Source organism: Nyctereutes procyonoides, unplaced genomic scaffold, assembly GCF_905146905.1.
Source record: "Nyctereutes procyonoides isolate TBG_1078 unplaced genomic scaffold, NYPRO_anot_genome, whole genome shotgun sequence".
Classification (NCBI taxonomy): Eukaryota; Metazoa; Chordata; class Mammalia; order Carnivora; family Canidae; genus Nyctereutes; species Nyctereutes procyonoides.
Window position 1 is genome coordinate 20,820,061 of NW_026575047.1, and position 21,097 is coordinate 20,841,157.

The following is a 21,097-nucleotide window of genomic DNA, read 5'->3' on the forward strand; positions in this document are numbered from 1 at the left end:
AGGCATTTCTCATTACCCAAGACCCTCTCTTTCCAAGAATGGCCCCAGTGCTCTATTTGTCATGGAGCACACCTTCCAAAATGTTAGGATTTTTTGTTCCTTGTTCTTCCTTTCATTTTCTTCTTTTCTCTTTTGCTGTCCTTTATTTCCGGGCATGCAGAACAACATAGATTCAAAATAGAACTTTAATCATTGGGCACTTTTCAAACTGGCTTAAAAACTTTTTAGGGTAATAGACATCTTTGAGAAGATATTGAAAGCAATGGAAACTTTTTCCTGCTTCCTCAATGCTTGAACACGGGACATTTGGCATAAAATATTGGACTACATAGATATACATTCAGCATATGAAATGTACAGAGGGCTTTTACACATTATCTTTAGTAATCCTGTGAGTTGGTACTTTGATTAATTGTTTACAGATGAGGAGATGGAAGCAGAGAGGTTAAGTATCTTGTCCCAGGTCACTCAGCCAAGAAGCAGTGTAGGAATAAGCTGTAGTCTCTGTGAAGGATCTCACAGTCTCATGGGAGAAATAGACAAAAATGAGCTGGAAGATGAAACATCATGAAGCAATACTAACCATGCAGTGTGTGCCTCATGTTGTGGGAACTGCAAGGGGTGACCACATGTTCCTGGGGTTAGGACACTGGGCTCACAGGGTGAGTTGGAAATCAATGTGTAGAGCAGGTTTGGCAGGAAGGTCATAGGAAGGCATGGGGGTGTGAAGTTGCAGTTAGGGAGCCAGTGTGTGGTGAGTAGCAGAATGTGGGAACACAAGGCTGGGGGAGGGGAGGGGTCAGACAAGAAATTACCCAGGAGTGTGTCCTTTGTCCTGTGCATGAGGACAGGCTGATGAAAGGTTTAAAGGGGAGGCGTGACATGGTTGCATTTGTGTTTCAGAAAGGTCACTGGCTGTCATGTGGAGGGAACGAGACAGGCAGTAGGGAGACAGGTGGCGGGGCCTGAATTGGGACAGGTGCAGTGGGAGGTGGAATTAGCAGGTGTATGTGAGGACTTTCTGGACCAGATACAACAAGATCAAGGAAAGGGTTGGGTCTGAAGTGAGAATTTAGAGAAGAGTCGAAGATAAAACTGAACATCTCCATGAGATCTAATTCTCCATGTTGCAAAGGTTTAAAAACAAAAACAAAAACAGGCACAGGTCTAAGTGCTTGTCCACGTGTTAATTCATTTGTCTTTCAAAAGAGCTCTCTGCATTACTGGTGGGAATGTGACACAGACTGAGGAGAACTTGCCTGGGGCACAGGCTTTTGCAAGGGTGGGGCAGGTCAGAGCTCAGGCAGTCTGCTTGGCACCCAGCAGGCCACTCTGCCTCTTTGTCAAATGAGATAATGGGTGTGAAAGCATCTGGCTTACAGGAGACAAGTAGGTCTCTGCATTTAACATCTACCCACCAGAGAGCTCTTAACAACTTTTAGAGCCCTTTAATCTGCCTTACTCCCTTCTGGCCACAATGGCAGCAATCCTATCAGGAGGGCAGGTGAGCATATGGCATCAGGTTTGTGCTTAATAAATAGCTGAATGGGTATATGTGGTTGGTTCTTGCTTGTTCCCATTTTGTAGAGGTGGGAACTAAGGCTCAGACATGTTAACCAGGTATAGTGAAGAGAACACAGGATAACCACTTGGGAGCAATGCGGCTGTCATTTTGTAGGTACTGGGAAGAACTAGGTTCAAATCTGGCAGCACCGACTCCTGGCTGTGTAACCTCCAGAGATTACTTCACTTCTCTGAGCTTCCTTGCTTGTAGCATTCATACCCACTTCTTTTTTTATTTCTACTTTATTTCTTTTTTCTTTTCTTTTCTTTTTCTTTTTTTTTTTTTTGAGAAAGAGACAGTGCGGGTGGGTGGTGGGGGGCCACAGAAGTGGAGGGAGAGAGACAATCTTAAGCTGGCTCCATATCCAGTGAAGGGCCCGGAGATCATGACCTGAACCACGATCAAGGGTCAAACATTCAACCAACTGAGCCACCCAGGCACCCCAATCCTACCCACTTCTTCAGGTGACTTAATTAAAAATGAAAACCCATGTAATACAGAAACAATACTTAGTATGCACTTAGGAATGTGATTTCCTTAAAGGTAAAGGATTTCTGTTCAGATTGCTTTGTATGAGGTAAAAAGCAGATACAAGGCAGCACAGAAATGGGTTTCAACATAGAAACAGATGTAGCTAGCGTCATCCTCCTATGGGCAGCCTGAAGCCCCTGTCCACTCCTGGGGTCATCATACAGCTGTGTTATTTTAAACCCAGATTTTTTTGTCCACAAGGGATTATTTCCTGAATGTCTGCTGGTATCATGGGACCTGAGATCTTACTGTTAAAACTGCAGTTGTCATGGAAATGGGGCTGAGCTTCCAGAGAAGCTGTGTAATCCATGGGGACTACTGGTATTTCTAATTCATGAAGGAGGAAGATGCTGCTGTGCTCTCTGCCCATGCGAGGGGAGAACAAATGTGTGTTAATTAGATTTGGTCTCAGGCCTGTTGCCACTTCCAGGGCTGCCTTCCTGGAAAGTGTGGCAGAGGGCTGCAGGTTGACAGGCTGTCCCCTGAGGCAAAAGCAAAGGCAAATGTGCTGGTTTTCTGTGAATAAATAGGATGTACAGCTGCACTGTATGGCAGTACTTGCTGCTGCAGGGAGGTCGAATGGGAAATCTACAGGGGGAGCCTGGGAGGAAGGGGATTCTGGTTATTAAAGGTAGGAACTGAGTCATGGAATTCTGAAGTATTTGAGCTAGGAAATCCCTCAGATGGCTCTCAACACAGAATCTTGATGGTGCTATCAGTTCACTTTGATACACTAATGCCACATCACAAACAACCTTGTAATTCTGGCTTATAGCCCCACATATTTATTGCTTATAGGTCTGTGGGTGGCAGAGGCTTAGCAGAGCTCAGCTAGATTTGTCTTCAGGCTTCTTCATGTGTTCTCCTCATGTCACCTCTTTCTGAGACTCAGAATGAAGGAGGCTCCATCTTGGGTCATATGGTTTTCATGGTGGAGGGTGGACTGTCAAGATCGAGTTGAGTCCCACCTGCTTCTTAAAGCTTGTGCTCAGACTGGTGTGCTCACATTCACTCTAATTCTGTTGGTCAAAGCAAGTCATGTGGGTGTCCCCTCAGCTGGTGGGGCAGGAGAGCACTGCACCTTCATTGGAGCATGGCAAGAGTGGGGCAGCAGGAAGAATTGTAAAACAAATAGCACAACCCACCACATAGGGTCTACATCAAGATTATCTGGAAATGTTTGTTAGTAACATAAATTCTTGGCCCTAGCTACATTGGGGTTAAGTGAAAATCTTGACAAAAGTACATGGATTGGAATTTTTAGCAGGAAGTCCCAGTGGATTTTGAGGATCATCTAGGCTCAGGTGCCATGTTATAAATTGTACATGCATGAATGAGGTATGCCTACCTGTCCTGTTGAATGTTTGAGTTGTAGACATAAGCTTCAATATTAGTGGTTTGTAGAGTCTGAAGGACTGGTAACTTTCAAAATTTACCTTGACGTTTCTTTTGTCTTAAGAGAGTGCAGTTCGATGTATGGTCAAGCACATCAAAATGAGGATTCCCTGATCTTTTTGAGACTCATTTCCATGCTAACCCTTTGGAGGAAGGTATTCTTCATTTTCCCAAGGAGTGACTGGTCATTTAGTTACTCTGATTTAGAATATTAGTGAAGTATTGTGCATTAGTGAAGCATTAAAGGAGAGGGACCACCCTCCAGCTTCCTGGAGTGGAGGAATTAAAGTATAGAAAGGGTGGTACTAAGCCTTAGTACTAAGGTAACCAATTTACATACATTGTGAAACATAGGTCCTCTGTTTTTGTTCTCTAGGAATGTAAAGATTACGAAATGTAAAGATTACAGAATAACAGTGAGCCAGGAAAGAAGTGCAGTAAAACTACAAAGCTCGATGAGGGAGAGGGATCTTTAGCATCCCCGGGTTTGGAGAAACCTTGCTGTCCTAATGCTCAGTGATGTTTCAGGACCACGGACAGCACACCACTTCCACTCTCCATTCCTTATTTGATGCCTAAAACCTGGAACTTTGTTTTTTTAATTTTCTTTTAATTTTTATTTATTTATGATAGTCACACACACACACACACACAGAGAGAGAGAGAGAGAGAGAGAGAGAGAGAGAGAGAGAGAGAGAGAAAGAGGCAGAGACATAGGCAGAGGGAGAAGCAGGCTCCATGCACTGGGAGCCCGACGTGGGATTCGATCCCCGGTCTCCAGGATCGCGCCCTGGGCCAAAGGCAGGCGCTAAACCACTGCGCCACCCAGGGATCCCTAAAACCTGGAACTTTGAAATCACCATGTATGTGTATACTATTTATTTTGCTAGAATGCTCTGCTTCTTTCCCTTTCTTTGGCTTCTTGAACTTCTCATATTACAGAACCCAGCTCAGATGTCCCCTCCTTGATGACATAGGCACTGTCTTTCCCTGTCACTGTAATAACAGCTTTGGTTTTCTGCTGTTTTCCAGATAGTCAGGGTTTTTGGGTAAGTGTTGATTTGATTAGAACTGTACCTCTCTTTTCTTCCAAATCCCCCTAGTCCTTAATGGGTTTTCCATCCTCCTGACTTCGCGGTGGAGACGACAGATATAATTCCCACCCACCAGGAGGGAGAATGCAGAATGCAGGGAGGCTTAATGCTTCACTCAGGGATAGACAATGATGCAAAAATTTCACTGTGACCCAGACCTCCCCTCTGAGCAGAGGCTGACCGTTGTTTACTCTGCTGCTATATGGATAAGGATGTCTGAAGGTTTAAGGGCTAATTTTTGTAATCAGCACTCAACATAGTACTTAGTGTTTGTGAAGAGGATGAAGGCGTCCTACCAACACCAGCTCTCTCCCAGTTGGGGCTGGATGGAAGATGATAGTGGGTTTGCAGACAAGCCTTCCCTGGGCTTCTCCTCTGACTCACAGGACCTTTGGTAGGGGCATAATTATTGCCCAGAACCAAGGTTTAGGTGGGCCCCTCCTGAGGAGCTTTCAGCATCATCCATGTTGTGCTGGCTTTGCATTAAGTCAGCTTCTCTTCTGCAGGCAGCAGGCTTAGGCTTTTAGAGAATTTTTAGAGGTAGGAAAAGGGATTTCTGATGTGTCCATCTGCTCTTTTCTCCTGTTCCCTGTCTCTCTCCCCACCTCTGCTTCCTCCCTTCCATTCTTTCCTCTTGTCCATTTCTCTCCATCTTTATTTCCTACTCCTATCTTCTCCTTCTCCCTTCCTCCCTTTTTTAAAGCATTCTTTTCTTTTTCCTCCCCTTCTCCTTGCCTCCTGTATGTCATTCCCTCTACTGCAGCTTTCAGCACACATTTACTGAACATTCCTGACTGGTTCCTTGGGACCTAGAGATGACTTACCCCAGGCACTACTGGCCACAAAAGGATGTCCAGCCCTGCAGGAGATGGACACGTGAACAATGATCTTGACTGTGCTCAGTGTTATGGCAAAGGGGTGTTCAAGGGGCAGTGAGATATGGGGGCTCCCCACAGTCTCTGCTGGGAGGAGTCAGTTACTACCAGAAGGATGTACTACCCCCCGAAATTACTACCATATAGAGAGTTGGGTATTTTGCTTTTTCACCTAATGTTTTATTTTCCAGAACTTTCATCTGCCCTTAAAAATTTCTGAGAAATATTTTAGTTGATGAATGATGCTTCACTAGTGGTGTAGTTATATGATTGTAATTAATACTGGATCACACCTTTGTGCATATTCTGTAGCCTTGTTTGGGGATTTTTTTTTTTCCTGAGGACAGATTGCTATAAGTTTTTAGATCAAAGGTCATGAACGGCTTTAAGGCCCTTGCTATATTTTGCAAAATTGTCTGGTTCTCGATCTTATTGAGAAACACCAGCTCTGAAAAAAATATAAATATTATCAGTTTCCTGTTTTATACATCTGCCTGGTATTGTGTTTGATGTCTTGGCTCAGAAGCTTTTGTATGTTGGAATTCTTATTTGATGAAAGCCCTCTCATTATCATGGTGACAAGCCTGGACTCCCTTCCACACATGGTGTTAGAGTTCCCACGAGCTGGCACCTGCATACCTCTCCAGATCCCCACTCTGAGGTCATAATTCAGCCATATAAAACCACATACAGATCCCCAAGCGCACCAGCTGCCTCTTTCTGTAGTGTCTTTTTTCTTTTTTCTTTTGCCATGTGGCTAATTCCTACTCATTTTTCCAGCTCAGATAAGCATTTCTCCCCCTGGAAAGATCTGGAAGGTGTGTGTGTAGGGGTGCTCTGTGCTCCTCCCCCAGTCTCTGCTCTTCTCTCCGCCTCAGCCCTTCCCAGTCTCCCCCACTGGCCTGAGAAATCCTTAAAGGCATACACTATTTCTTTCAGCTACACACATTCCTTCCTTAAATATTTATTGAGTGCAGTTCCTGCTATAGAAGATAGCAAAGAATGAACAATACATAACTCCACTGAGTATTTACATGTGCCAGGCCTGTGCTAAGCGCTTTATGTATATATGCCCCTTGCACTTCTCCCCAACAGCCTTATGAGGCAGGAACATTTGTCCCCATTTGCAGATGGAGAAACTAAATCTAGAAGAGGTTAAATCACATGGAGAATAAGCGGGTAGAGATTGGAACTTGTATCTGAGTCTGGACATTCTGTTCTTACGTATCACTGATCCAAGGATATGAGCCATGCGGAGCATAATACACTTTAGATCACCGCTATTACCACAGAATGAGTGGCAGTCTCTGGCATAACCTGCTGTTAGACTTTTGTTGAATTTTTGATTAGATATTACATTTTCTTCCAAGTGTTTAAACAGTGGTTGTTATATAGAGCTTGTCATTATTCATATCTGCTACTTGTGAGAAGGAGGGTATCATTAATTTTCTTTTAAATGTGTGATTTTTACTTTGTTAAATTCTTAAAAATTATAGAACATTAAATTCACTCTTCTTGGTGTGAGATCTTACACAGATTTCCTGCATGAAGAAAGGGAGCCCTGGAACGCTAGGTCCTTGGGTCACAGACCTCTGGTTCTTTCTAAATTGCATCTGATCATGGGTGTTCATGGACTCTAGAATGTGGAAATGTTTTAAGATGTGACAGAAGGATGTTTGATGGAGCCAATGCTAGGCAGGAAGTTAGGGAACCTTGGGTCTACCCTACACCCCTGTTAGTTATGTGAACATAGGAGGCCACCCCATTTCCGTATGAGGTCAGATCAGACCTATCATTCCACAAGAGCCACTCCATGCCAACAGGTCTGTAGGGCATAACTCTCATAAAGCGCAATTCTAAACGGGTTGTCTGGGCAAAGTATCCTTGTCAAATTTTCCATACTAAAAAGAATCAATGTTTGGAAAAGATGGAAATTCAGTTCCCCTCTTGCATATTCACATTACATATCCATAAAGTGAAGAGCCTGGGAATTCCTGTTATATAGATAATCTTTTCTGCTTAATCCAGAATTTTCTAAACTCCCTACACGTGGGAATCCCCTTTGGGAGTAGTATCTACTTAAACCTCTGAGCTAGAGTTCCAGAGAACGTGATTCTGAAAATGCCAGTTAAAAGACAAAGGCACTGCTAATTTTAAGGAGAAAAGGAAAAAGTCACATCAGCCCTTGCCTTATTATTGACATGCTGTTTTAGAAATATACTTGCCCCTGAGAACACCAGAAGGGACCCCTTGCAGTAGCTACACACGCTGTCTGCTGGTAGTTGGGGAGGAGGTGGATTTGAACACAGGATGCACCATCTGATTCTAGGAAGAGCAGGGTGGGGCTGATCTTCTGGTGCACAGTACATTAAATACCACCTTTCAAGCTGAGCCTGAAAAACCCTCTATTAAATGTGACAGGGCAGACAGCTGCCTGAGGGAGGCCATGTTCTGGAAGCTGTGCACCAACAGCTGCTGATGACTCACATTTTCTTGCTTCTTGGTGCCCAGGAAAACCTGTGCACCAGCTTGTCTCTGCTTTGGATATGTAGAGCCCGCACCTCTTCTTTCCCTTGGTCCTGGAGTATCCTCCCTGGGAATGGCAAATTGTGCAGGGCTTCTATGTGAGGGCTAAGAGGCAGGTTGTAGAGCCTGGGAGTGGTTAAGCTTGAAGCAAGAGACCTTCTGCTGGGGAGCAGAATGTGCTGGTTCATACTTGTCTTCCTTTTTTTTTTTTAAAGATTTATTTATTTATTTATGATAGACAGAGAGAGAGAGAGAGAGAGAGAGAGAGAGAGAGAGAGAGAGGCAGAGACACAAGAGGAGGGAGAAGCAGGCTCCATGCTGGGAGCCCGATGTGGGACTCGATCCCGGGACTCCAGGATCGCACCCTGGGCCAAAGGCAGGTGCTAAACCCCTGAGCCACCCAGGGATCCCCCATACTTGTCTTCCTTGATTCATGGCTTATAGTTTCTTGTCTCATGGCTGTGCTAACTTTGCTCTGCATCTTAAGCTATTCATCCGTCAAGAATCAGTTCAGGGATCCACCTGTCTGTTCATTCTTCCATGCATTCATGTATGCATCCATCCATCCCTCTGTCCGTCCGTCCATCCATCCATCCATCCATCCATCATTTGTCCATCCGTCCAGCCAGCCAGGCTGTGTCCAAGTATTGGAGATATAGCACTGAAGAAAATAGATGAAATCTTTACCCCCATGAAGCTTATGGTCTTGTAAGGACAGTTGCAGGTCATAATTGCAGTTGGCACCATTATCCACATCGATGTGTATGCTGTGTCCTCCGTGAGTCATGTCTGACGCAGTCAGTGGGGGAGTACCATAACTCTGATGTCAGTGGGCAAGTCACCTTTTAGACAAACCTGAATATATAGTGTGTGGGATGTACTGTAGTCAGTACTGTGAAACAAAGTGGGTAGAGGTGTGGGGTTTGCTGGTAGGACAGAGGCGTACAGTATTCTAGACAGGGCAGCCAGTGGGGGTGGGAGGGGATCTGAGTTAAGTGATGCTGAATAGAGACCTGAAGCAAATGAGAAAGTGAACTTTTCCTTGGTAGTGGGATTCCAAATAACATAGGGTCTCACTGACCTTGACTCTTACTCTGAAGGAAATACGGTGCTGATGCATGATGCCAACAGAGGGTCCTGAGCAGGCTGCATGCCCTGTTTCTGCTCAGCAAGCTTTCCTGATTCTTTAGTTTGGGTTGACGCTTTTTTTCTAGGCTTGTACAGTATCCTCTGCCTTCCTCTCATGGCTGATGCCATGGACCATTGTGGGGGCTCTGGGGTGCATTTCCTCAGAGGATCCTGGTGGGATCAAGCCTCAGTTAACCTTAGTGAGCACTCTGTATGGGATTTGCATGCCTGCCTGCCTGGCTGCCTGCCTCTCCCTCCTTCTTCACTCTGGTTTATGCAGTTGATTCCCATATACACTATCTGCCTTCAGTCCCTGTCTCAGGTTCTACTTTCAGGGAAACCCATGGAAGACACTCCCTTGGAAGTGGCTACCCTGAATTGTATTGTCTGTTTACTGACTCTTTCCCTACCCAACAGCTGGGGCTTAAGGAAGAGGCTGTGTTTTATTCATCACTGCATCTCCAGCTAGGAGATAGTACAAGTATAAATAAACACAGGGAAAAACAATTTTCAGCCTCCAAGAAATGCAAATTAATAAATATTCATGATAACCAAGGATGCTTGGTGATTTATATATGGCAATTGGGGCAATACTTTTGGGAAGCTATCTGGTCAGATTTATCAAGGGCCATAAACGAGGTTCATACAGTTTGACCCAGTTATTAGGCTTCTGAGAATTAGCCTAACAATTCAAGCCGAGGGAAAAGCCTTGTGTGCTGAGACCTTCATTGCAGCAATAAGTACCATTGTGAAAAATTGAAAGTAACTTGGTGTCCAACAGTAGGAGGATAATTAAACAGTTTATTGTGTATCTGTAAGATGGAATATTTTATAGCCACTTACTGATGCTCATGGAGAACAAACATGTCATAACTTGGGGGCACCCTTATGGTACAAGGCAAAAAAGTTGTGTTCTTTTTGGCTCCTAGAATTTGCTGGGTTTTTTTGCTGCCTCTGGGCCCTGGCTACCAGTCCTCTCTGTCCAGAAGACACTGAATGTTCACCTTCCCTGGCCTTCTTCCCTGCCACTTGTTTGGAACAACTCATCTCGACTTATTTTCTAGGTGTGAGCTGGCTTTGCCTGGCCCCCAGTAAGGGCAGCAGGCCTTTACTTTGCTCCCATGACGGGCACCCTCCCCTTCTCCTCTGGTAACCCTGTAAGCCTATGGCTTGGGAAGCCTCTGCCACTTCCTCCATCAGCTCCAGGAGAGCACATTCCACTCTGTCCCTGGTTCCTCCTGGCTCATCATGGCCTGGCCTTGGGCTGGGAGCCGAGGCAGTGAGGCAGCATGTGATGGGGGCACAGAGGAGTGGATGGATATGTGCACAGTGATCATAACCACAGGGAATCAAGGAAAGCAGAAAAAGGTGGAGAGAAACCTCAGCATTTTGCCTGGAGGTTGTTCTGGGGGAGTTGCGTTTACCCTATAGTCTTTCTGCTAACTTTTAAAATGTCTCTAAATTAAGGTTTGTTACAAATAATAATTCCTTAATAAACCCCTGTTCTATGAATGGCCTAGTTTCTTCAACAAATGAATGGGATCAGAGAGGGAGGAAGGCTGGTAGAGATCCCAGCAAATTGCAGAGAGCCAGTTGCGGAGTGGAGAGCAAGGATGGATTCCCCATCGACCCGCCCACTGTAAAACCAAACAAAATTGAACATGGTCTGATTATTAACTCGTATGAAGGATTTACTGTTAATTGGGTCCATTGGGATGATGAGTTGTGGTTACATTTATTTAAAAACCCCTTAATGGTTGGAGATACATACTGAAGTGATCTGTATGGGGAACAGTGTTTGGGATTTATTTTAAAATACCTCAGCAAAAACAAAACAGAAGTGTTGGTGAGGGGAGTAGGACGGGTGCAATGTGAATGGCTGGGTATTGAAGATTTTTGAGTCTGGGTGATGGACCTGAGTGGGCTTTTTTATGCCATTTCTTTACTTTTGAATATATTTGGATATTTTTATATTAAAAGTTTAGGGATCCCTGGGTGGCGCAGCGGTTTGGCGCCTGCCTTTGGCCCGGGGCGCGATCCTGGGGACCCGGGATCGAATCCCACATCGGGCTCCTGGTGCATGGAGCCTGCTTCTCCCTCTGCCTGTGTCTCTACCTCTCTCTCTCTCACTGTGTGCCTGTCATAAATAAAAAAAAAATTAAAAAAAATAAAAGTTTAAAAACATTTTTGGCTTTTCCCCAGTGACACTTAAATACTTTGCTTGGCTTTTCAGAGTGACCGACTCCTCATCAAAGGCGGACGAATCATCAATGATGACCAGTCCTTCTATGCTGACGTCTACCTGGAAGATGGACTTATAAAGTGGGTTGACCAAAACGCACCTTTTTTTCTTCTTTTTAAAGATTTTAATTTTAAAGTAATCTCTACACCCAATATGGGGCTTAGACTTACAACCTTGAGATCAAGAGTCACATGCTCCACTGACTTGAACCTGCCAGGCTTCCCCAGAACACACCTATTAAGAAGCTAGTCTCGTGGCACCTGGGTGGCTCAGTCGGTTGAGTGTCCAACTCTTCATTTTGGCTCAGGTCACCACCTCGGGGAACTGGAATCCAGCCCCACATTGGGCTCCCTGCTCATCAAGGAGTCTCCATCTGCTCGCTCTCTCCGTCTCTCTCAAATAATAAATAAAACTTGAAAACAAAAAAAGAAGCCAGTCTTCCTAGGCTGCCAGACCCTTAAAGTTCTGTCCCAGGATGACTGTGCTATGAATATCAGGGATGGAGGGGCGCCTGGGTGGCTCAGTCAGTTCAACGCCCACCGTTGGCTCAGGTCACGATCCCAGGGTCCTATTGAGCTCCGCATCAGGCTCCCTCCTGGATGGGCAGCCTGCTTCTCCCTCTCCAATGCTTGTGCTCTCCTGGTCTCTCTCTCTCTCTCTCTCAAGAAATAAAATCTTTAAAAATAACATCAGGGATGGAGAGATTCAGGGAGGTCCAAACTACAGGTGGGGAGGGGGAAGTGGTTCTGGAGTGCCCCTGCCCTGCCAGCCTCATGCAGGCCATCAGATGCACAGGAGGCAGTGACATGTGCACGGCCGGCCCCTACTCTGTTGCAGGAAGTGGAGGGCCAGGGAGATAAAACAGCTGCTGCATGTTGTCAGCTAGGGACAGGCGTAGATGTCCACCTAGTATGTAGAACTGAATTCACAGCTCTTTCTTCTACCTGCCCACAATTTTTGGATTAGGTGTTGGGAGCCAGGAGAGAAAGGAAGAATGTTAGGACAGAGCCATGGCACTTAAGTAAAAGACACTCACTTTGTCCCTATTGGCTTCTTCTCTGGCTGTAACATCCCGAGTCCTCATCCGCTCGGTCACTGCATTAAAAAAGCCCAGACTGGGCAACTGAAACCATAGAAATTTACTTCTCCCAGGCTGGAGGCTGCAAGTCCTGGATCAAGGTGCTGGCAGAGATGATTGCTTCTAAGATCTCTCTCCTTGGCTTACGGAGGGTGTCCTCTTGCTGTGTGCTCACGTGGTTGTCCCTCTGCACGCATGTGCACAGGACACCAGTCCTGTTGGATCAGGGGCCCCATCCTAATGGCCTTATTTTAACTTAGTCACTTCTTTAAAAACCCAATCTCCAAATACAGTTGCATTCTGAGATGCTGGGGGTCAGGGCTTCAACATAGAAGTTTGGGGAAGCACAGCTCAGTCCATAGTGGCTTTGATGTGGCCTCCACATTTTACCAGCTAGTGATGGAGAGGTTCAACTCTCTTTCACATAACTAGTGCCCTGGATTCGCTGGCTGCTCAGCATCTTCCTCTGGAGTCTGGGAGAGTAGGAGCCAGAGACTGTGTCAGTCTCCAGCCCAGAGGCAGAGGGGAATGTGAGCAAGGTGAAGGTCAAACAGGAATGGGGTGTATTAGCAGGACCGTCTGGTGCCCATGTAGGCTTTGATGAGGAGGAAGAGGAGGGGGAGGAGGAGGGGAGGGAAGAGGAAGGGAGAGAAGGGCCATAGATGGCTGTGAGCACTGAGAGACCATGCCTGCCAAGTGCCCATCAGAGAGCTCAGGGAGTGCGGAGCCCTTCCCTGTCTCCCTCTGCCTGCCCCACCTCCAGTCCCAGACTCCGACCATTTTAAGTGCAGCCCGGGCCTCACTTCCTCCGGTGGATTCCTTCCTCTCACTTCTTCCCAGCCACACTGAAAACATGGTACCCACGGAGCTAGCCCAGCAGCTCTCACCCAGAACCTTGCATCCATAAATCCTCTGCCTGGAATGCCTTGCCCCTCTGCTCATTCTCATTCTGACCCCTGTTTCCCCAACCACTCTTTGCCCTGTGGGTCCAGCTCGTGTGGCTCCTCCTTCAGGAAGCCTTCCCTGACCCCCGTGCTGGCAGTTTTCTTCTGCTGGCTGGCCTGTGTGCCAGTCCCCACACTCCTCATGCTGCTCTTGCCCCTGACTAGGGACGTTGCCTTAGGGCCTCCCTGCCCGGGGCCTGGCACAGTGCCGGATACAGAGACGTACCAGGAGTATTGACCACAAGTGTAGCAGAGGAACCCCGACCTGTCAGGTGGCAGGACCTTGGTCTTAGCCACGGTACAGCCTGGAACCAGAGGGAGAAAGGCAGAGGTGATGGTGGTGGGGAGTGAGGTTTCTAGGTCAGTCCCCTGCTTGGATAAGTAGATAACCATTCCGGGATGAACTCTGGTTTTTGGGCCTCAGGATTCTGGGGCAGGAGGGGTAAAGGATGCTGACACTTTTGCGGGACTACCTATCCACCAGTCGCAGGAGACTGAGGTTAGTTCCCCAAGAGCCTTGCAGTTCAGGATGTGTATACATGGAACAAGAGCTCATGGGTCAAGCTGCACTTATTAAGTGCTTGCTGTATGAGTGAACACCTAGAGTCATGGAACGGCGGCGGGCCATGTCCAGGAAATATGCGGTGTCTACAGATTCACAATTTGTCAGCTCCTCTTAGTCAGAAACCCCTTTTTATTGGACTCTCTTGTTTCTCCACGTCACCTCACTAAGCAGAGCGAGTCTCCAGATGGTCCTTTGGAGCATGAGTCCCTGGCTGGCAGGGAAGTAGGTGTGGGAGGACTGGGACCCAGAGGGGGACGACCTGCACTGACCCCAGGCAGCACCTCCTAGCATGGGGAGGCCCAGTTGTGTTCCTTCACTTTGAACCCCAAGAATTTCTTTCTCTTGTGGCCATTTTGCCAAGTTTTCCTAGAAGCTCTTCAGCTGTGTTATGATTCATTGAGGATTTTGTCCGATTTGCAAGCACTGGTGACTCAGACGTTGGCCGCCAAGCGCATGTGAGTGGGGCGAGGGTGGTGTTGGGGGTGCGGGAAGGGAGGTGCCTGGCCAACTCACAGAGCCTCCTGTTCCCTCGCTCCTTTTCCACACACGCTCCCATTGAGAACCATTTGGGTTCTTCTTCCTGATGCTCTGGGGGTTCCATCCGGTTTAATCCAAGTTTGGGAAGAATCTGCTCCTTCTATGTAAGGGAAGCAGGAAGACAGTTCAGGCTGGTGGGCCGAGCCTATATTAGGCCTGGGGGGACCTGGCTTGAGTCCAGACCACCACTGATTTTCTGTGTGGCCTTGGACAAGTCACCGTACCTCTTTGAATTCTGTTTTCTCTTTTGCAGACTGTGAATACTTCTATAAAGAGAGGTGACTGTCAGGCCTTTCAGATAGACTCAGAACAGTAGTACTTGTTGGCACCGCAGCATGGTGACTGAGTCACACACCCAGTCAGACCCCAGGTACCCACAAGTAGGGCTGTGCTGGTGTGTACAGCTCGTGCCCACTCTGGGTCATGCCCAGGGCTTTGCCGGCATCAAATGTTTGAACATTAGCCTGTCGTCTTTAAAAGCCAGTTGAAGCATTAAATGAGATGATCTGAGAAGTGCTTAGAAGAGCCAGTGCTCAGGGGTGATCTTCTGCTGTAGGGTGTGGGGCATCTCCTCCTGGACCCCCGCCCTTCAGCTCCTGACATGTTGCCGTGTGTTTGGAGCTGGACAGTGGGAGGATGGGGCAAGGCAGGAGTCTGCAAATTGAGATGCAAATGATGGAGGGAAGGACATTGGCCTCAGAGGCAGCAGCGCCTTGGTTGTGGGAGGGGTCACGGTAGTGGTTCCTGGCACTGTGCTTTTGCTAGACGTATTCCCGGTTTCAGGACAGGGTGCAATGCCCTGATTCTGTGGAAGAGCCCCATGGGGATCCCTCTATTCCCCAACCCCTCTTGCCTAGACCAGTCCTGCCCAGCGGGCCAGAGGAGCCAGGAGCATCTGCTTCTGCCACTTGAGTGTGGGTTCTGTTTGGGACTTCAAGTTACGTTCCCAAAGCGACACTGTCTTGTATCTTCATTACTGGTGTTTTTATGTGACTTAGAATATTGTTGCCTAAGACGATGAGTTCAGAACAACTATATATTTTTTTAAAATAAAAATTGCTCATATTCAGATCTAGTGGTCTTCATCAGGAACCGACCTTGGAGGCTGATGTATCTGCCCTGGTTCTGGCTGAGCCTCCCCTCCACCCCCCGTATGTCTCCTGATTCTGGTTCCAACAGATGAAACACAGCCGCCGCCACGCAGGGCAAGACGTGATGGTCAGCATGTTCAGAAAAAGTCTGCTATCTCCAGCATGATTCTCTCTAGGGAGGTGTTACGATGTTAGTGGCTTTTTCTCGCGGGTACTGAGAAGTTAGGCAGCTTTCCTGAGGTCAGTGCTCAGGAGACCTAAAAGGAGAATCCTGGTTGCCTGTCTATGTTAGCCTGAGTGGCTGGCGTGACAGAGCACCCCACACCGGGCAGTCTAAGCAAAAGACATTGATTCTCTCATGGGTCTGGAGGCTGAAAGTCTGATGTCAGCAGGGTTGGTTTCTTCGAGGCCTCTCTTCTTGGTGTGTAGACGGCTGTCTTCTCCCCATGTCCTCACATGATCAACTCTCCTTGCGGGTCTGTGTTCTTGTCTTCTCTTCTTATGAAGACACCAATCCTATTGGATTGGGGCCCACCCTAACACCCTTATTTTACCTTAATTGTCTCTGTAAAGGCCCCATCCTCAAATACAGTCCTTGGGGTTAGGGCTTCAACATAGAGCGTTTGGGAGGGTTGCACTTCAGCCCATAGCACTACCTCTCACAGTTTGCAGAGCTAAGGGGACTTTAGACTCTGTCTCCTATAGTCACTGTCTGTCCTCAAGTGGTTGACAAAAGTGTGCGAGTTACTCTGGAATGACAGGCTATTCTGAGAACCCTTTGTCACCACCTCCCCCTGGAAGTCTTCCCAGATTCCTGGGCTGGTGAAGCAGCCCCATATACTCCCCCACCCCTCAGCTTTACTGCACTGTGATCATCTGCCCGCATGCCTCTCCTCCTTATTTACCGTGAGCCCCACAAGGCCAGGAGCCCTCCCTGAGCATTCTCTGTCTACCCAGTGTCCTACGTAGGATCTGGCTCAGAAATGTTTACCTAATGGAACTGAAGCCACACAGTTGACTGCCATCTTGTTTGTCTTTTAAGACCCAAAGGCCATTTCTGTTGTTTGTTTCCAGACAAATAGGAGAGAACTTAATAGTTCCTGGTGGAGTGAAGACCATTGAGGCCAATGGGCGGATGGTGATTCCCGGAGGTATCGATGTCAACACGTACCTGCAGAAGCCCTCCCAGGGGATGACTGCTGCTGATGACTTCTTCCAAGGCACCAGGGCAGCACTGGCAGGCGGGACCACAATGATCAGTGAGTTGCACCCCTGCCTTACGCACATGGACAGTGACTTTGGCTCATCATTGCTGGCAGCAGCAGCAGCAGCAGCATAATGCCCAAGCTACACCAGGCACTTTGCTTAGAGGACCAATTAATGTAATTCTTACCACAACCTCCCATAGAGGCTGTGCCACTGGTGGTACACAGAGAATTTTATACAGACATTTGAAAGTTTGAATTATTTTAATGCATTTGAAGTTAAATAACTAGCATATCATGGGTATTATTGCTTAGGGTGAGATTGAAATTCACATTTGCATTTTTAGAAACTATGAGCTCATTTAAAGAAAAGTATTAAGGAAAGAATGATATGGGTTGTAGGGAGATAAATAAAAAAGTTCTTGCACCTGGTGTGCACATGGCTAAAGTTCTGAAACCAGTGCTATAGGTGTTTCGGTGAAAGATAGGGAAGTAGAGGCTGAGACAAGTTGCTGAAGGCTATGCAGTGGGGAAGTGGTTGTACTAGTTGGCTTTGATGCTGCAATGCTTGATAATGCTGCATAATGAACAATCCCCAAACTTCAAGCATCACTTGTTTTTCTTGGTCAAATGTCTGAGGGACTAGGAGCAGGACTGGAGTGACTCTGCTTCAGGATGTGGGCTGGGTTTGGACAGGCACCATGGATTTCCCACCCTGGAGCCAACGATCAGCTCAACCATGCCCTTCTCCTGGCAGATGGCAGAAGTACAAGAAGGGTCTAGTAGAAACTTGCCACCCCTCTTGCCACCTTTTGTCTTCACTTACACGCTGAAGTTCTGTTGGCCAAAGCAAGTGCATGGCCAAGGCCAAAGTCCCTGGGATTGCACTCTGCCCACCATGAACCGTGGTGAACATGGAGAGGGGAGGAAGCATTGTATACAAACGTACAAGCCATTACCACAGGGGCTTCTTGGGATGCTGGATTCTTCTACAGCATTTTGTAGTCTCCTGTATTTTTTGAAGTAGTTTGTCTTTCTTGGATTCCATTTTTATTTTAAGTTTTGAATTTTATTTTATTTTTTAGATTTTATTTACTTATTAATGAGAGACACACAAAGAGAGGCAGAGACATAGGCAGAGGGAGAAGCAGGCTCCCTATGATGAGCCTGAGGCAGGACTTGATCCCAGGACCCCGGGATCATGCCCTGAGACAAAGGCAGATGCTCAACCACTGAGCCACCCAGGTGGCTTTAATTTTCTTAAAGATTGTATTTATTTATTTGACAGAGAGAGAGAGAGCATGAGCAGAGATAGGGACAGAAAGAGAGGGAGATGGAGAAGCAGACTCCCTGCTGAGGGCAGAGCCTGACACGGGGCTCTGTCCCAGGACCCCAAGATCATGACCTGAGCTGAAGTCAGATGCTTAACCTACTTAGCCACCCAGGTGCCCCTCTTGGATTCCATTTTAATAAATAATTTTATTTAAATAAACAACAGTTGATTTTCAGTATTCTTTCAACTGCTAGGCTCTTTGGGTCCAAGTGGCTCATCCCTGAGCTGGCTACAACCCAGCCCATCTCTCTCCCTCCCCTTTGGAAGTACACTGGGCTGGAGCTGGCTAGTGTGGGTGGAACTCATGTGTCAGAGCTGCCTCGTCCTCCTGAACCAGGAGGGGATGGCCCAGCTCATGAGACAAGCATGGTCCTCATCCCTTCTCCACAAAGCAGCCTTTGTATCTGCTCATTGGGAAAGTGAGAGAAGCCCAGATGTTGGACCTGGATGGTTTTGGACTTGGATCTTAGCTGTCCAGGTTTTTATTTATTTATTTTTAAAGATTTTATTTATTTATTTATTCATGAGAGAGAGAGAGGCAGAGACACAGGCAGAGGGAGAAGCAGGCTCCATGCAGGGAGCGCAACGTGGGGACTCGATCCCGGGTCTCCAGGATCATGCCCAGGGCTGAAGGTGGCACTAAACCGCTGAGCCACCCGGGCTGCCCAAGCTGTCTAGGTTTAATCCTGATTGTTGCCACTCAGCACTGCATGATTATGGGCAGTATTTAGCCTCTCTGTACCTCAGCTTCCTCATCTGTAGGATGGGCTTTATTATATGAGCCTCCCCCAACCATGGTCTTGCTGAAAGACATACGTACATGAGGTTCCTGAGTGTAGTACATGGCATGTGGCAAGTACTTGGATATAGGAGCTTGGATGGTTCTGAGAGATAGAGATGGAAGTTGCAGGCTCCAGTGACTTGTGTGGAGTGAGTATAGGACAGAGCCCTAGATGAGGAGTCAGGACCTCTAGGATCCTTATTTGTTTGTTTTTTTTCCCATCATCAGCTTTGAGACTCTTAGGGGAGGCCCCCCACCCATCCTTGGGCCTCATCCACCCTCATCCACCCACCCCATCTGGAAAAGAGTGGCTTTCACAATGTGTTTCATTGAACACCAAAAACCAATGAAAGCACCAGGAGGACCATAGTGAGGGGCAGGGAGGTTCTGAGTCCCCACCCCATGTTTTCATTCAACAGGTGTTTACTGAGGGTGGGTTGCTCTGTGCCAGACACTATGCTGAGTGTTGTGAGAGGGAATAAACAAAGCAGACATGGTGCTGATCCTCCAATGGTTACAGTCTTGTGGGGAGTTGTGAATCCTACACGATTGTACACACGTGTCTATAATCTGTGACTAAGGCTACAACAGAAAGCTGTGCACAGAGCTTTGAACTGAGGGACAAAGTGCTCAGGGAAGGTGTCCCTGGAGAAGCAGCATTCATGCAGGGATCTAAAAGATGAGTGTGAATTAGCTGAGTGAAGAGGGTGGAGGAGAGCGGCTCCAGGGAGAGGGAGCACCCTGTGATAGGAGAACACTGCTTGCATTTAAGAGACGATAAAGGCCCATGAGGCATGAGTGTAGAGACTTATGGATGAGATCATGTGAGATTAGACAGGAAGGTGAGGATGGTACCAGTGGTACTTAGTGACTGAGGCAGGAAGTTTGGACTTTTCTAAATGGATGATAGGCAGACATTGAAGGATTTTAAGCAAGGAATGATGTGATCTGCTTTGAGTTTTAAAGAGACCAGAATAGAGTGGCCTAGGTTGGATGTGGCTGGACCTGAGGCGAGGGATCGCAGTAGCTGAGCTGACACAAGAGGGTGACTAGGCCTAGGAGTGTGGCCATGGAAGTGGACAGAGGCGGACAGCTCCAGGGAAATGTGGGATGGAAATCTAAGTACTTGGTGATGGGTCAGACATGGGAATACCTGAGAGAAAGGAAGTGTCAGGAATGACCCTTTGGATCCCAGCTGTGGAACTAAGGTGGTATCTTCACAGCTGAGGAAATGGCGGCGATCAGATTTGCAAGGGAGGGCAATGTTGCATGAGGTTTGGGACATTTTATTCTCGAAGAGCTTTTGAGTCAGCCTGATGGAGAGGTCAGGGAAACAGCTGGTTTCAGAGTTCTGCAGCTAAGAGGGAGTGGTACATTTTAATGAGCAGCTCTATTGAAGGATATTCCAGGACCAATCCGTAAGGAATCTGACCATTTAATGGCCAAGTAGAGGCAGAAGAGTCTATAAAGAGACAGGAAGGGATCCCTGGGTGGCGCAGCGGTTTGGCGCCTGCCTTTGGCCCAGGGCGCGATCCTGGAGACCCGGATCGAATTCCATGTCGGGATCCCGGTGCATGGAGCCTGCTTCTCCCTCTGCCTATGTCTCTGCCTCTCTCTCTCTTCTCTCTCTGTGACTATCATAAATAATAATAAATAAAAATTTAAAAAAATTAAAAAAAAAAAGAGACAGGAAAAATGGCCACAGTAGTAGAATAAAAGCCAGAAATCCATGTTGTCACGGAAGCCAAGAAGAGGGATTGATTCACTGTGCCCTGAGAGGTCCCGCGGAGTCAGGACTGGAGACATGGAGATTGAATTAGCAGAGGCCGATGCTTTAGATGGGTGGAGGGGTGAGTGGGTGGAGAATAAGGACTACTCTTGATAGGGAAACAGGGCTGTAGCTGGAGGGATATGCAAAGTCAAGTGAGGTTTAAAAGTCAGGTGTCTCCCCTTTGGTTTGGTTTATATTTTTTAAGATCTTATTTTTAAAAAGGGGTGATGAAGTTAACATTCTTTTAGCCTATAAGGTCTTGTTCACCTTTTTAGCTACATCAGTATGGAGTAGTGGGAAAGAGTTCAGTGCAGCTGATGGGACTCTTTGGAGCTTCCTCCCAGGACTTACCTAGTTGTGGTGACTTTAGACAAGTTCCTTACCCTCTTTGAGCCTCAGTTTCTTCTTCTGCAAAGGGAGATATTAATAGTCACTTC

The 21,097-nt window shown here is 47.1% G+C and overlaps 1 protein-coding gene across 3 annotated transcripts in view; it reads left to right on the forward strand.

Moving 5' to 3' along the window:
* CRMP1 (collapsin response mediator protein 1) overlaps nucleotides 1-21,097 on the forward strand; it is a 73,882-nt gene that overhangs the window by 13,075 nt on the left and 39,710 nt on the right. For all 3 annotated transcript variants that reach the window (XM_055326236.1, XM_055326237.1, XM_055326238.1), the window contains exons 2-3: nucleotides 11,347-11,435; nucleotides 16,645-16,829. In XM_055326236.1, the coding sequence (XP_055182211.1) occupies nucleotides 11,347-11,435; nucleotides 16,645-16,829 (274 nt within the window). The remainder of the gene's footprint in view (nucleotides 1-11,346; nucleotides 11,436-16,644; nucleotides 16,830-21,097) is intronic.